Source organism: Cervus elaphus, chromosome 21 (assembly GCF_910594005.1).
Source record: "Cervus elaphus chromosome 21, mCerEla1.1, whole genome shotgun sequence".
NCBI classification, from domain to species: domain Eukaryota; kingdom Metazoa; phylum Chordata; class Mammalia; order Artiodactyla; family Cervidae; genus Cervus; species Cervus elaphus.
Genome location: NC_057835.1, coordinates 28,888,183 through 28,905,917, shown reverse-complemented (window position 1 = coordinate 28,905,917; position 17,735 = coordinate 28,888,183). Strand labels below are relative to the sequence as shown.

The window sequence follows — 17,735 nt, the reverse complement described above, 5'->3', positions numbered from 1 at the left end:
CAGGCTCTTAATCCCCACAGCATCCTCTCACACCACCAGAAAGCACGCACTACCCCAGACAGCAGAGGAGGTTTTTCAAAACACTTGGCAAAAAAATGGTTGTTTGCGTTGGGGTATTTTCAAGTTAAGAAGAGCAAAGCCAAATCATGCAAACTAAAGAAGGGGGGGTGGGAATAGAATGTTCACAATATATTCTCCCAAGCTTATATAATTATCCAGATAAATGAAACCCTAGACCAGCCTTTATTTGCCAGTTTCCACAGAGCAAAGATAAGAGTGATCAAGATCAAGACAATTGCTGAAATTGTCTTGATGGGATCTTTCTTGGACTGAAGTAGGAGACCTGCATTCCTCCAAACAGCCCAGGAGCTAGTGCTCAACGGCCATTGGAACTGGACTTCTTATGAGCATCCCACAGAGTGCCACCTAGCAGTGGTCAGTGTGGTCATTAGTTTTCATCTGTACAATTCTTCTTCTGTCCAATCGCTTGGCAATGGGTGTTGTTTAATCTGATTTGTAGTCACTTGATCCTGCTAGAACCTCACATTCTCAAAATATTTTAGAGAGGAAACTATACGGTTATAAACTAGAAAAATAGGAGCACCGCAATATGTACGGCAAACACTAACGAGTATGAAAGAGGAAATTAATAGTAACACAATAATAGTGGGAGACTTTAATACCCCACTCACAACTATGGATAGATCAACTAAACAGAAAATTAACAAGGAAACACAAACTTTAAATGACACAATGGACCAGCTAGACCTAATTGATATCTATAGGACATTTCACCCCAAAACAATCAACTTCACCTTTTTCTCAAGTGCACACGGAACCTTCTCCAGAATAGATCACATCCTGGGCCATAAATCTAGTCTTGGAAAATTCAAAAAAATTGAAATCATTCCAGTCATCTTTTCTGACCACAGTGCAGTAAGATTAGATCTCAATTACAGGAAAAAAATTGTTAAAAATTCAAACACCTGGAGGCTAAATAACACGCTTCTGAATAACCAACAAATCATAGAAGAAATCAAAAAAGAAATCAAAATATGTATAGAAATGAATGAAAATGAAAACACAACAACCCAAAACCTATGGGACACTGTAAAAGCAGTGCTAAGGGGAAGGTTCATAGCATTACAGGCTTACATCAAGAAACAAGAAAAAAGCCAAATAAATAACCTAACTCTACACCTAAAGCAATTAGAGAAGGAAGAAATGAAGAACCCCAGGGTTAGCAGAAGGAAAGAAATCTTAAAAATTAAGGCAGAAATAAATGCAATAGAAACTAAAGAGACCATAGCAAAAACCAACAAAGCTAAAAGCTGGTTTTTTGAAAAAATAAACAAAATTGACAAACCATTAGCAAGACTCATTAAGAAACAAAGAGAGAAGAACCAAATTAACAAAATTAGAAATGAAAATGGAGAGATCACAACAGACAACACTGAAATACAAAGGATCATAAGAGACTACTACCAGCAGCTCTATGCCAATAAAATGGACAACTTGGATGAAATGGACAAATTCTTAGAAAAGTATAACTTTCCAAAACTGAACCAGGAAGAAATAGAAGATCTTAACAGACCCATCACAGGCAAGGAAATCGAAACTGTAATCAAAAATCTTCCAGCAAACAAAAGCCCAAGACCAGATGGCTTCACAGCTGAATTCTACCAAAAATTTAGAGAAGAGCTAACACCTACCTTACTCAAACTCTTCCAGAAAATTGCAGAAGAAGGTAAACTTCCAAACTCATTCTATGAGGCCACCATCACCCTAATTCCAAAACCTGACAAAGATGCCACAAAAAAAGAAAACTACAGGCCAATATCACTGATGAACATAGATGCAAAAATCCTTAACAAAATTCTAGCAAACAGAATCCAACAACATATTAAAAAAATCATACACCACGACCAAGTGGGCTTTATCCCAGGAATGCAAGGATTCTTCAATATCCGCAAATCAATCAATGTAATACACCACATTAACAAATTGAAAGATAAAAACCATATGATTATCTCAATAGATGCAGAGAAAGCCTTTGACAAAATTCAACACTCATTTATGATTAAAACTCTCCAAAAAGCAGGAATAGAAGGAACATACCTCAACATAATAAAAGCTATATATGACAAACCCACAGCAAGCATCACCCTCAATGGTGAAAAATTGAAAGCATTTCCCCTGAAATCAGGAACAAGACAAGGGTGCCCACTCTCACCACTACTGTTCAACATAGTGTTGGAAGTTTTGGCCACAGCAATCAGAGCAGAAAAAGAAGTAAAAGGAATCCAGATAGGAAAAGAAGAAGTGAAACTCTCACTGTTTGCAGATGACATGATCCTCTATATAGAAAACCCTAAAGACTCTACCAGAAAATTACTAGAACTGATCAACGAATATAGTAAAGTTGCAGGACATAAAATTAACACACAGAAATCCCTTGCATTCCTATACACTAACAATGAAAAAACAGAAAGAGAAATTAAGGAAACAATACCATTCACCATTGCAACAAAAAGAATAAAATACTTAGGAGTATATCTACCTAAAGAAACAAAAGACCTATACATAGAAAACTATAAAACACTGATCAAAGAAATCAAAGAGGACACAAACAGATGGAGAAACATACCATGCTCATGGATTGGAAGAATCAATATTGTCAAAATGGCTATTCTACCCAAAGCAATCTATAGATTCAATGCAATCCCTATCAAGCTACCAACGGTATTTTTCACAGAACTAGACCAAAGAATTTCACAATTTGTATGGAAATACAAAAAACCTCGAATAGCCAAAGTAATCTTGAGAAAGAAGAATGGAACTGGAGAAATCAACCTGCCTGACTTCAGACTATACTACAAAGCCACAGTCATCAAGACAGTGTGGTACTGGCACAAAGACAGAAATATAGACCAATGGAACAGAATAGAAAGCCCAGAGATAAATCCACGAACCTATGGACACCTTATCTTTGACAAAGGAGGCAAGGATATACAATGGAAAAAAGACAACCTCTTTAACAAGTGGTGCTGGGAAAACTGGTCAACCACTTGCAAAAGAATGAAACTAGAACACTTTCTAACACCATACACAAAAATAAACTCAAAATGGATTAAAGATCTAAATGTAAGACCAGAAACTATAAAACTCCTAGAGGAGAACATAGGCAAAACACTCTCCGACATAAATCGCAGCAAGATCCTCTATGACCCACCTCCCAGAATATTGGAAATAAAAGCAAAACTAAACAAATGGGATCTAATGAAACTTAAAAGCTTTTGCACTACAAAAGAAACTATAAGTAAGGTGAAAAGACAGCCGTCAGATTGGGAGAAAATAATAGCAAATGAAGAAACAGACAAAGGATTAATCTCAAAAATATACAAGCAACTCCTGCAGCTCAATTCCAGAAAAATAAATGACCCAATCAAAAAATGGGCCAGAGAACTAAACAGACATTTCTCCAAAGAAGACATACAGATGGCTAACAAACACATGAAAAGGTGCTCAACATCACTCATTATTAGAGAAATGCAAATCAAAACCACAATGAGGTACCATTACACACCAGTCAGGATGGCTGCTATCCAAAAGTCTACAAGCAATAAATGCTGGAGAGGGTGTGGAGAAAAGGGAACCCTCTTACACTGTTGGTGGGAATGCAAACTAGTACAGCCACTATGGAAAACAGTGTGGAGATTCCTTAAAAAACTGGAAATAGAACTGCCATATGACCCAGCAATACCACTTCTGGGCATACACACGGAGGAAACCAGATCTGAAAGAGACACGTGCACCCCAATGTTCATCGCAGCACTGTTTATAATAGCCAGGACATGGAAGCAACCTAGATGCCCATCAGCAGATGAATGGATAAGGAAGCTGTGGTACATATACACCATGGAATTTTACTCAGCCGTCAAAAAGAATTCATTTGAACCAGTCCTAATGAGATGGATGAAACTGGAGCCCCTTATACAGAGTGAAGTAAGCCAGAAAGATAAAGAACATTACAGCATACTAACACTTATATATGGAATTTAGAAAGATGGTAACGATAACCCTATATGCAAAACAGAAAAAGAGACACAGAAATACAGAACAGACTTTTGAACTCTGTGGGAGAAGGTGAGGGTGGGATGTTTCAAAAGAACACCATGTATACTATCTATGGTGAAACAGATCACCAGCCCAGGTGGGATGCATGAGACAAGTGCCTGGGCCTGGTGCACTGGGAAGACCCAGAGGAATCGGGTGGAGAGGGAGATGGGAGGGGGGATCGGGATGGGGAATAAGTGTAAATCTATGGCTGATTCATATCAATGTATGACAAAACCCACTGAAATGTTGTGAAGTAATTAGCCTCCAACTAATAAAAAAATTAAAAAAAAAAAAAAAAAAAACTTAAGATATTTTAAGAGAAGGCTGCTGAATGAAAAGGCAGTTTTCCATCCAGAAGATGGTGGCAAAATGCACATTGACCTGAAACATCTACTGGTAAAAAGTAAAGTAAACTCAACTGCAAGTAAGGAAGAATTTCAACAGTTCAGGAGAATTTTGACTCAGCTATTGAAGGGTATTGTAAAACAATTTCTGCTGTTTCTGTCCCCCAGAAAAATCCCAGCCACAAAGGAAAAATCAGTTCAAATATATCACCAGAGCAGAAGGGTAATTCATTGTTGCTTCATTGCTTCCCTCAGTTTTTTTTTTTTCTCTTATTCTAAAAATAAATTCAACAGTGCTTTCTACTAGAACAAGTGGTTCCTTTATGTGGGGAGAGATTAAGTTGGTGTTATTTTTTCAGACTTGTTTTTAAAATTTTCAAGTCCCATCACTGAGATTAAAAAGATGTTTTGTACATTCCTTATTTCTTCCTGCATGTTGAAGCCCCAAAACCCAGAATAAACCCCTGAGTGCTAAGCCAAGTTTATTATAAAGCCCACATCCTTGGCTCCAAATACTCCTGTGCTACCTTTGAGCCACTGAAGTGCACAGAAGTCCAGTCTTCCAACTGGGGACAGACAATCCGTTATTACAGGTGCTTCTCTGATGGCTCAGTGGTAAAGAATCCACCTGCAATGCAGGAGATGGAGGAGATGTAGGTTCAATTCCTTGGTCAGGAAGATTCCCTGGAGGAGGGCATGGCAACCCATTCAAAAATCCCTTGGGCAGAGGAGACTGGCAGTCTATAGTCCATGGGGCTTCCAAGAGTTGGACATGACTGAGCACGCTTGCATAATCCAATATTACATAGTAAACTTGATAGTATCTATACATCTGTACATTGTATCTATAGATCCTGAAAGAACTCAGAGGCAATAGATGATATCATAATAAATTTATGAAAGGAATGCTTTACGTAAAGCTTAAATTGCTTTACGTTCCCATTCTGTGAAACTAGTGTCACAGAAAAATAAAATCACTTTTTGTCACACACTGTCAGAGAAAGTATGTTCAGTAGTATCAGGAAAATGTTTACCCTTTAATGATTAGAGCTAAATTATATAGCCAGGCCAACAATTTTGAATACATATTCTGTCTATTATAGGGATAACAAAGTTGTAGGGGTTAAAGTGCAGTAAGCTACTCATGTTCAAATCCTGGCTTTACCATTGAATGTGATTATGGACTTGTTATAATTATTTTGCCAAACATAGTGAGGAGAGAGCTGTTTGAACATATTTGAATTCAATTCAGTTAAACAAATAGCTACTGAGTCCTTGTTATGGTCAAGAAATTGTGTTTGGCATTGCAGCCGTCTCAGAGATGAACAGGGCATGGTAATACTGCCCCAAAAACTTACTGAGAAGGGAGATGGGATAAAATACATAGAATGGTAACACAGTGGGTAAGAGAGATGTCCCGTGAAAGAATCACCAATAGTTGCTCCAGGAATGAGAGTAGGACAAGCCTAGATCGAGACAGAAGAATCAGTAGTAGTTTCAGCGGGGCAGTGGCTGTTAAGAACAAAAGCAAGAGGGTGATGAAGCTGATGGGAGGATGTGGAGGGCAGGACACTGCTTAGGAACATACATGCAGAAGCCAGAAAGAGTCAGGGCACATTTAAAAAAGAAAAAAATGAAGTGACCTGCTCTGGGAGAAATACAAAAATTGAGAGAAATAAACTAGAAACCTAAGTAAGCCAGGGTCTGGAATGATGGGTGTGGAATTCTTGCTTAACTCCAAAAGCAATAAAAATGGGCAACATTCACCTATATGTACCAAGCACCTCTGGAAGCTTCTGGAAAGAGATTAAATACTGGTTTAAACTCTAGATGCAAAGATAGTAATTCAATAGGAAGCAACCTTATGAGTTTTCTTGCGTGAAAATAGCAGATTAAACTTCGAATGGAAATTTATAAATTAATTTACAATTTTTAAGAATGTGTTGGAACTTTATCACATTTTACCAAGCAGCAGGCTTTCTGAAAGACCCTTTTTTTTTGCAGGAATTGAAATAATTAAATTGAAGATTCAGTGTACCTTTTCAATCATTTTATTAAAAAACTCATTCTGGTTTTCTCTGAGGGAGAGATAAACCACTGCTAAGGGAGTGGATAAATCTTTTTTTAAAAACTGTATTCACCATAAAATATATGACACTATTCCCATATAACACCTAACAGAAGCAGGTCACATAAAAAAATTTTTAAAAACTTGCCCTGTCGTACTAGCCTTTTGTACTCATTTCTATACCAAATGTTAGAAGTATAAAGATGATTGAGATTTAATCTAAAGCAGAAGAAAAATAGCTTATAAACTAACGATTACAGCACAGTAATGAAGGAATACACATCATGCCTGGGGGGGAGGGTAGGGAGAGAAGCAGGGCTTCATGTGGAGGTAATATTTGATTTGGATTTTGGAAGTGATGTGATTATGTGGTACTGCTGATGCTTTTTCTAGACCAAGGGAGCGCTAGGTGTAAATGCTTGAAAATAAGGCCAGCAACATGTGGCTGTTTGGGGGAGAGTCAATGGTTTGGTATATTTGGGTATCAGAAAGCTGGACCACCAAGGGGGTCCCAATCTTCTGGGAGTCTAGAGATTATAGGTGTTTATAGACACCACATCAAAAACATAAATGGGTAAAGCAGTCAAGAGAGTGGAGGAAGGGGAGGAGAAGGAGCCACAAGAACTAAGGTATTATTCCATAGGGGCACTTAACACGTAAAGGGACCTTAATAATGGTTTCCTTAGTTATATTAATAGATGATGTGCATGCTCAGTCGCTTCAGTCCGACTCTGTGTGACCCCAGGCTGTGTAGCCCGCCAGGTTCCCCAGCCCGCCAGGCTCCCCATCCCAGGCAAGAATACTGGAGTGGGTTTCCATTTCCTTCTCCAGGGGATCTTCCTGATCAGGAATCGAACCTGCATCTCTTGCATCTCCTGCATTGGCAAGAGGATTCTTTACCACTGTGCTGCTCGGGAAGCCCTAATGATAGGAGGTATTCAAATGTAGTAATAGAGACAAGGCAACATAGATAATATAGTACAATTGTAACTCTTTCCTACTTGTCTTAATAAAATGGAAGTGTTTATATATTATGACAGCCTGAATCTTTACCAATAGCTTCCTGAATTAAATCTCTCCAGATCAAGAAAAAATATGCTAAGTTAAGTTGTTTTCTTGCAGAGAGCATTTTTTAGGCATTTGATATTTGAAGACCATCAATCCCATCTAAAGAGATTCTGTCCCTTCCCTCCAGGAGCTTAGAATCAGCATCAAACACATTAACACAGACAGGTGTATTGGAATGCCACTAGGAACAAAATGGAAACATTAAAGCAATACATGGATAGACAGGTAATTGCATTATGTAAAGGTCAAGTGTAAAGAGATTTATAGTGGAAGGAAGCAGGGTGCACTTAATCAGGGCAGAGATCAGGGACAACCTGTGGAAACAGGGCAGGTTGAGGGTAGAGTCACTTTCCTAATCAACCCTGGAAGATTTCATGGGAGGAGTAGGGATTTGGCAGCCACCATCAGCCTAACTTGGAGCTGAAGAGTCTCTTGCTATCTTGAAAATGTGTGATTTTTGAATTAGTGAGTTGAAGGCTACAGCATAATAATCCAGTCTTGTGAAGCAGGAGGATTCCTTTTCTTTCATCTTTGGCTCAGGGATCATTTAAAAAGGCCATCTCTCTCATGTGAGAGTGTTTTTTTTTAAAAATGTAACCTTCTAAAAGTATATTAAACATTGTAATACCTAGTTTTACATCACATCTTAAATTTTGCCTACAAAATCAGATGTTGCTATTTTCCTTTGTGACCAATGTCCTTGACAATACTCAGGAACGAGAACTAACATTAAAGAAAGCATTTTTCAGATTTCAAAGAGCCACGGGAGACGTCTTGGTTCATTGTCTGGCTGAACTTTATCCTATCTAAAATTTATGAGCACAGAAACCCTTCAGATAATTAGAGCTAAGTTCAAACCCTCTGCCCACTGGGTCTTTTATAAAGAAGGAACATTTCAAGAAGAGGAGGGGTGTCAGGAGATGCTTGGGTGACTTGACAAGTATTCATTGGGTGCTGAGATTTTAAAATCAGTCCTAAGGAGAGCTCATACTCTCTTTTGACAGTACATTCAGGATCACTGGGGGAAATTCTTTTCACGTGAGATGAAATGCTCACTGTTCTAGAATTACATACAATTCCTCATGTGATATCTCCAGTGGATGTGTTGTCTGGTTATTCTGAAAGAACTCGTAAGGTACACAATTTGAAGATATTACATTGCCTCTCAATATTACCCTCTCTGGTCCTTTCATCTTTCTTAAAGATCTTATCTTCCAATCCTTTAATCATCTGTATGGTCAAAACTGAGGTGCCCTTACCTCTTTGTCTTGCCATGGAGGTAGGCGCTGGCTAGCGTTCAGTCCTATATTTATATTTGTCCACCCAAGGCCTACCTTTCTTGTTTAAATCAAAATGTTGCTGTTGAATCATCATATCTTTTGGAAAAGCAACAAAAACAAAATGTAGCTTTGAACACATTTCAAAATAAGACACAGAGTGTACAAGTGAACCAGAGTTATCTTTCCTTTGTGTTACTCTGGTCCCCATGTGGGCTCACTTCATGGGAAAGTAGGAGCCTTGATTATTCGTTTGCAGCAAAATATCATTTACCAAGGTAGTGATATTAACTCAGGTAAGCAAAATGCTTGTTCCTTTCATCTCAGCAATTCCACACCTACTCACCTTAGAGTTGACTTTTTATAGAACATTAGTTTGCATTAAAAAAAATCCATTTAATTGCATTGGAAAAACACTTCACTGCCGGCTCCAGGCCGATACCATGTTGCAGCTGCTCCTATTTAAAGGATAATTGTAGCCTCCCTCTTCTGCAAGGAACTAATTCTGATTTTGAAAGGATTTGTCCTCACAGTTTATCCTGATGAGAGAGGACTGGATTATTGCCGTGTGAAATAGCTGAATAGTCCTATTATGGCTATTATGCCACAAATGTTGTATATTGTTGAAGATCAAAGTACTGTACCAGACTCAATGGTGAGATGTACAAGTGTGGCACACTTCCCATATTATGTAAAAAATACTGCATTTTATGAGTCATTGAGTACCATGTGAGGTATCTGTGGACCCTCTATCATTTCCTTCAAACTTTCCTCATCATTCCAAAATCCTTTATTTTCTGGTTGAAAGGCTCACAGTCTAGTCATTTCTCACTAGTCTCCCCAGGAAATAAACTTCAGTAGTCTGTGTTCTCTTGTGGCATTATATTACGTATTGCATATCAGCCTAGTTTACATTTAAATTACTTTAGAAAAATAGTGAATGACTCCGGACAACACTAAATTCTAACTGGCAAGTTGAGAAAATGTAAACCTTTCCCAACAAAATCCTTAATGATGTTTTTTGAAACTTTAAAACATGTAGGACTCAGGGTTGGTTAGGTTCTAAGGAGGCAAGCATAGCTATTTCAACCCATAACCTTGTTAGGAAGGTCAACCTATATATGCGTGCATAATGAGATGTGTTAAAATAGAAGGTGGCCCAATGAGGTTCAAATGAATGGTCTTTTAAAGAAATGAGGCTTTTCTTCTATAGGAGAGATTGAGGCATCAGCTTTGCTGGAAAACTCACCCTTACATAAGAGTCCAGACTGAATATTAGTTTGAAAGACTGAATATTAATTTAGTTATAAAGTATGGCATACTTCCATTTTAGCTTTAAAATTTGGTATTTCAAAATGAATTCCTACAAGATGTTTTTCATAGTCCATCAAAAGAGGTAGTCTGTTGTGGTGGTTGTTATTGTTTAGTTGCTAAGTCATGTCTGACTCTTTTGCAACCCTGTGGGGGACTATAGCCGCCAGGCTCCTCTGTCCATGGGATTTCCCAGGCAAGAATACTGGAGTGGTTTGCCATTTCCTTCTCCAGGGGATCTTCCTGAAAGAAAAGCAAAACTATCTCCCCAAACTAACAAAAAATGTCCCTCAGGAAGTACCACTTTGTTGTTGAATAATTTCTAATAAAACTCCCATATATCATGGATAGGATGTTACTTTCCCTAAAGTAACACATCCTGTGTGTAATTTGGAGATCTTAGTCCAAGATTTATGACTTAGCATAGTACAAAGAATCAGTAAACATAAAATGTGGTCAAGGAAAGCAACTGCAAATTTGAAAACACTACAATGTATGAAACCATAATTAAAATGATGATGGGTAATGTTTAGGGAACCAAATCAAATGCTAAGTGTGGTTTGTAATTACTGGTTAGGGTTTCCAATGTCATTTGTAAAACTAAATGAGACAGTGAAGTTAAATGTAAAAAAATGAGGACCAGGTCTACGATAGAGGAGGAATTTTGTAAATTGCAGCTATCCATGTTATTACATCAATTCTAGTGGGGAGATGTTTTGCTTATATACACATATTTTCTGGTGCACAGGCTCAGTCGCTCAGTCATGTCCAACTCTTTTGTGACGCCATGGACTGTAGCCTGCCAGGATCCTCTCTCCATGGGATTTCCGAGGCAAGAATACTGGACTGGGTTGCCATTTCCTTCTCCAGAGGATCTTCCCAACCCAGGGATCAAACCCACGTCTCCTGCATCACAGGTGGATTCTTTATCACTGAGCCACTGGGAAGCCTATTTTCTGGTAATGAAGTATGTAAAATTCCTAGTTCAGATGACCAAATTGTAGTCTGGACTACACAACAATTCATTCATGTTTTGTTGCCACACTCAGTCTCTGAAAGGCAGTGCAGGTGATGGGATCCTGGGAGTCAGGGTCCCCCGTGTCCCCTTGTGAATTTCAACCCCAAGAAAAATGCAGCCAGTCAATTTTATTTACTAAAATTTCATGCTTTTAAACATTCCCTCTCTGCCCATCTTATCTTTCCTTCTAGACTAATTTTTAAAAAGTCCTATGCTGAGGCCCTACCCCAAATGAACTGAATCAGATTCTTTGCAGGAGGATCCCAGGCACAAGTATTTTTTGAAGCTTCTAAGGTGATTTCACTGAACAAACATTGCTGGAAACACTGCTCAGTAAGACTTTAAACTCATTTAAAGAAGAAAGTGTTTTAAAGTAATTTGTTTTTATATGTTAACCTACACCCAACATACAGCATAGTGCTTTCCCCCCAGCTCATAAACCTTTGATGAAGAATGTACACATGTATGATTAAATGGACAAATGTGTGCCTCACTGGTAGCTCAGTGGTAAAGAATCTGCTGCCAATGTAGGAGACAATATAGGAGTTTGATCCCTGGGTCAGGAGATCCACTGGAGAAGAAAACGGTAACCCACTCCAGTAATCTTGCCTGGGAAATCCCACCGACAGAGAGGCCCGGCAGGCTACAGCCCATGAGGTCACAAAAGGGTCAAGATATGATTTAGAGACTAACAACAACAAAAAGCCATGACATAGAGTTAAATGTTGCAGAAATTGAAAAGTAATATAATGACTGGGTGGGAACTGGGGGGAGATTGGATATGTGTATACATAGAGCTGAGTCCCTTTACTCACCACCTGAAACTATTACAACATTGTTAATTGGCTATACTCCAATATAAAATAAAAAGGTTTTCTTTTAAAAGTTATAATGATCCTCTACTATTTTATCTTTCAAATCAATAAGATTTACTCAGAGGTCTTGCTTTTCAAATTTCCCCAAGTTTTTCTTGGTAGAAGCGCACCCACCCATTTGAGACATGATCATGACTGGTCCTGGGTGGAGCGTTATCAAGAGAGTAGTTTTTCAGATTACACGGAGATGACACTCCTGGTCTACTCTCTATATATGAGTGATTAGAGTTAAGAACTTAAAATTTTTTGGCCAACAGCTCAAATTCGCACCTGAGTTGGGAAAATCTTGGTCTGCTTCCTGTCTTTTTCTTTTGCTCTTACACTACTCGACACTCAACACTTCTGATGCCAGATGTGTGGATTTCCTCCACATCAAGCAATCTTGTAACACCAGCTGGGTGTCCTACAATTGGACTCAATTCTGGCATTATGTACTTGGAGATAACATCAGAGCCCACAGGATAAGGGCTCAGTCCCACAAGACTGCCACCCACTCCCCGCCAAAGACCTACACACTTCCAATTGCAAGTCTGGGTTGTTACTTATGCCGCTCCTTCTTTTTTTCAAACTTCAAACTTTTACTTTGTATTGGAGTATAGCTGATTAACAATGTTTCAGAAGTTGCAGGTGAAGGGCTAAGGGACTCAGCCATACATGTATGTGTATCCCTTCTCCCCCAAACCCAGCTTCTATCCAGGCAGGCACAAAACATTTAAAAAAAGAAAAATATTTATTTCACTGTACCAGGTCTTAGTTGCAGCACACAGGATCTTTGATCTTCGTTGTGGAATGTGGGATCTAGTTCCCTGACTAGCGATCGAAATCAGGCCTCCTGCATTGTGAACGCAGAGTCTTGAGCCACTGGACACTAGGGGAGTCCCTATTTATCTATGTCTGTGACCAATCAGTTATAAATCAGAGGTTCCTATGGCACCTCCTTGGGGTTGATTAATTTTCTGGAGTGGCTCACAGAACTCAGGAAAAGGTTGACTTACTGTCTATCACCTGATTATAAAAGGGTATAATAAAGGACACAGAGGAACAAATAGATGAAAGAGCTACAGAGGGCAAGGTACGTGGAACGGCCACATGCCCTCTCCCAGTACCTCTACTGTTCACCACTCTGGAAGCTCTCTGAACCCCGGTCTTTGGGATTTTTATGGAGACATCAACACATATGACCGATCAATCACTCCTTGAAGGACCTGGAAACACAGAGGTTCTTCTGAATCCGGTAGAGAAAAATTCTTTTATCTTACAGTTCTCTCTTCCTACACCAATTTGCATCGTGTTAATCTGGAGGTAGAGAGGAAGCTGTACTCTTGCCACTTAAAAAATGATGAGGGAAGAAAGAAAACAATGACTTAAGATGAAAATGTTGTAAGAAATATAAAGCAATGCCTAACAAAATGTTCCTAAAGGAGCCATGTGTAGACCTCAAGAGATGTTCATTTTATCCTTCCTTATACTGTCCTCAGACAAACCTAGACAACATATTAAAAAGCAGAGACATTACTTTGCCGACAAAGGTCCGTAGAGTTAAAGCCGTGGTTTTTCCAGTAGTCATATATGGATGTGAGACTTAGACCATAAAGAAGGCTGAGTGCTTAAGAACTGATGCTTTCCAACTGTAGTGTTGGAGAAGACTCTTGAGAGTCCTTGGAGATCAAACAAGTCAATCCTAAAGGAAATCAACCCTGAATATTCATTGGAAGGACTGATGCTGAAGCTGAAGCTCCAATACTTTGGCCACCTGATGCTAAGAGCCAATTCATTGGAAAAGGCCCTGATGCTGGGAAAGATTGAAGGCAGGAGGAGAAGTAAGAGGACAGAGGAGGAGACGGGCATCACTGACTCAGTTGACATGAGTTTGAGCAAGCTCTGGGAGTTTGGTGATGGACAAGGAAGCCTGGCCTGCTGCAGACCATGGGGTGGCAAGGAGGCAGACATGACTGAGCGACTGAACAACAAAGCAGCCTTAGCCTTCGCTAACCCTCCAGGGGAACAGAGACCAGGGGAAGGTGAGGGCTGGCGGCAGGAATCAGCAAGAGAACGGAGACTCTTAGAGCCCATCCACCCTGCCCTCCCTTGGGGGTCCCTGGGACAGAAGACCAGTTAGAGCGCGCAGAGGGTTGGCGCTCCCCAAGGGTTCCCGGCTCCTAAGGAGGCGCAGGCAGGAGCAGTCACCTCCACCCAAGAGCGGGAACTAGGGTGGGGAGCGGATAGCTGGGTGGGGATGGCCGCGCGGGTAGAGGTGCAGAGCGCCAGAGAGAGAGGTGCGGACGGCCGCGGCGGGGCCGGCGGGAGCGGGGCGGGGCCGGGGCGGGGCCGGGGGCGGGGCTGCGGAGTGGGCTGCACCACAGCGCCCCCTGGCTGCGCGCTCCCCTCCGGGCCCCGCGGCCGCCTCGGGCTCGGGCTCGCCGGCCCCTTTGTGTGCGTCGCGCCGCGGCCAGGAGAGCGCGGCCCGGGCGCAGCGGAGGCTTCCCGGGGCCCAGCCGCGCTCTCCTGGTCCTTCTCCGCTCCACCCTCCTCCGGCCCCCGGCCCCGAGCGTTCGCCATTGGGCCGCCAGCAACCCGCGTCCCGCCACGCACCCCACCCCGCCGGGCCCGGGTCGCTCACCGCCCCCCTCCACACACCACACAAACACACACACACACACACACGCACACCGCCCTGTCCCCCTCTCCGGTCCTCCCCACCCCATTCCAGGCCTCCAAGGTGGAGAAAATAAACTCCAAGCAGAGCAACTCAGAGACTTCAATAAAACGCCCAGGACCTAGAGCCCGAGCGCGTGTGCCGGGCGGCGAGGGGCGCGGGAGGCGGGGATGGGGGCGCGGGCGGGGGGACAATGAGCGCATGAAGTTACCTGCCCGGCGGCGGAGCGGGCTGCGCGCTCGGCGCCGACGGGTGCGCGCCGTGGCTTGGGGGAGTTGAGCGCTTTTCCCCCCTCTTTTTTTTTTTTTTTCTTTCTTTCTTTTTTTTTTTTTTCTCCTCTTCTTCTTAAACAAACCACAAACGGATGTGAGGGAAGGAAGGTGTTTCTTTTACTCCTGAGTCCAGACACCTCTCTCTGTTCCGTCTAAGCTTGTTTTGCTGGACACTTTTTTTTTTTTTTTAAGGCACAGAAAAGGAGTTTGCTTGATGTGAGAGTGAAATGGACGTAAGATTTTATCCACCTCCAGCCCAGCCCGCCGCTGCGCCCGACGCGCCCTGTTTGGGACCCACTCCCTGCCTGGACCCCTACTATTGCAACAAGGTGAACGCTCTGCTTTTGTTTCCGCCGCGTTCTGGCTGCTCGGTCCCGGGAGGGGGGCGGCGGCAGGCCCGCCGGCCGGCCGCGAAGGCCGGTCTCCCGGGCGCGCTCGGCTCACAGCCCCGCGGCTGCCGGGGCGTGCGCTCGGGGAGTCAGTTTTGCGGAGCAGCTCCCGGGCTTTGCCCTGCACCGCGATGGTGCGGAAAGTGACGCGCTTTGCTCCATCGTTCCCTTCCCGCTGATCGCGACTCAGTAGCCCTGCCTAGGGTTGCCGCGGGCGCTGGTGGGGGGGGGGGGAAGAAATTAAGGAAGAACCGCAGAATACTTTGGGGGTGTGTCTGGGGTCCCGGAACGCAGCGGAGAGTGAGAGAATTCCATTGATTTTCTTGTTTCCCCTTCCTCCTTCGCTCCTGTGCGGGCTGCGGGGGCTCGTGGCACCGCTCCCCTGCCCGGGATTAGTTGCCAGGGGAGCCGCTGGGAGTCGGGGTGCCGGGGACCCGGAGACGCCCCCAGCCCGGGAACGGCGCTCCGCAACTCTTTTGTTTTCCCGAAGCCGCTCGGCGGCAGAGCCCAGTGTCCGGGCTCGGGTCTGCAGGCCGGGGTGCCGCGGGAGCGCCGGGTCCCGGGGACAGCTCCCGCCCGGAGGTGCGCGCAGAAACCGCGAGTTTGTTAGGAACTGGGCGGGCGCGCCGCGTTCCTGTTCGGAGCAGCAGCACTTGGCGCGGGACGCGAGCAGGTCCCGGGCTGGAATGTACCCGAAGCCCGGGGACCCCAGGTGCTCAGGCCGCGGGGACCCGGGGCGAAGCCGGCCAGGAGGGTGAGCGGGGCTTCTGCGGAGCTCCGCTTGTCCCAAGGATGGATCAGTCTGGGGGTACATAGGAAGGGGGCGACTCCTGCGCTTCCCCGAACTCTCACCTCCCGGAGGGAGGACGCGTGGGGGACCAAGTCCGAGACCTCGCCTCGGGCTTTTTGGACATGTCTAAGCAGTCCCGCCCGGTGAAACGTGGCGGGGAGAATTGAGTTCTCTGAGACTCTGGGCGAGCGGTTTAGACGCCCAGCTCCCACTCGGTGGACACCGTGCCTCTGCCAGCGATTCCGTGTCGGCCCCTCGGTGAATTCCACTGGATAGAGCGTTGGGACTCGTAACATTTGCCCGGTGGCGAGTCATCATCAAGGAGCTATTTTACGTGATCCGGAGGTATTTAGCGCGCTTCACCCTCAGCCCCCGGGCTCCCTAGCACGCTGCAGACTCGCAACTCCGAGTCTTGGTCAATCCAGGCGCGCGCGCGCGCACACACACACACACACACACACACACACTCACTCACACTCCAGACACACACCCCACAGAGCTGTGAGTTATATCATCCCGTGGAGAAGTTCCCTGATGCCCTGTGTACGGTGTAAGACCAACGTGTGTTGATGATATCTAGGCAATTTAGAAACCAGAGATGTCTAGTCTGGGACAAGGTAGAAAGGCTTTTCATCCCGCAGGAAGCAGCTCTGTAGCTAGGGACAAGTTGGAGGGTGAGGGAACTTTGACCAGAGAAGTTTCTGTGAAGAAGTTTCATTATTTGTTGGTAACATAGCTCTTTTATTCTAAAGTCTGTTTTGCCTTAATAAGGAGGTGTTTTGTGTATGTAACATTTTATTTTGCTTATAACACGACTACTAACAAAAATAATAGCAAGGTAGCAGCAGTCTTGAGTTGGATAGTAAAGACCTATTCCACAGTAGTAATTGGAACCAAAAGGTCAGAAACATTTTGTCAGTGAAACTGGACGAATCTTATTAAATTTATCTGTGATTTTATAATGTCTTAGATACACATTTCACTCGTCATTCTAGTGATAGGAGGGTCAGATTTAATTTGAAAGTTAAATGCTTTGGAAAATCAAGAATTGCTCCAATATATTAAATCATTTTCCAATTAAGTGCTTTAAACAATTTTAGTGGGTTGTACTGTGCAAAAAATAAATTAATTTAGAAAGTCTTCAGAATTTTTTTTTACTAGCTCATTGAAGTTCCTTTTAAGTCACCCGGTGTACGGGGAGCAAACTGTTCTTTTTAAATGCAAATGAGCCACCCTTTCTATAGACTGGATGCAAGTCTTCTATTTTACTTATTCGGGGAATAATGGATTTTTAAAGATGCACAGTCATAAGATACACTTTTCATAGTAGGAAGAGACTTCATGGAAATGTTTGCCTCAGGATGTCTGCTCCTGCCCTTCTCTGGGTAGCAGTCTATCAGCTGTATTTGTCACTCATTCTTGATTACATTTTGTGTACTGAGTAGATTTGCTAGGCCCCAGAAAGCCCCGGCACTAATGTTTTCTTCTCCACCGTGATTAGCATTGGCACAAAATTTCTGTCCAGTTACACAGTTTGAGCTGCTTAGA

General features: G+C 42.9%; 1 protein-coding gene across 3 annotated transcripts in view; it reads left to right on the top strand.

The window, feature by feature from the left end:
* The first annotated feature begins 14,976 nt into the window (after positions 1-14,976).
* TOX (thymocyte selection associated high mobility group box) overlaps positions 14,977-17,735 on the top strand; it is a 307,028-nt gene continuing 304,269 nt past the window's right edge. Inside the window, exon 1 of one of the 3 annotated variants that reach the window (XM_043880202.1) lies at positions 14,977-15,337. In XM_043880202.1, the coding sequence (XP_043736137.1) occupies positions 15,236-15,337 (102 nt within the window). In that variant the 5' untranslated portion in view covers positions 14,977-15,235. Of the gene's footprint in view, positions 15,338-16,410; positions 16,533-17,735 lie in introns of those variants that run through there. The other 2 variants (XM_043880201.1, XM_043880204.1) reach the window with 2 other exon arrangements.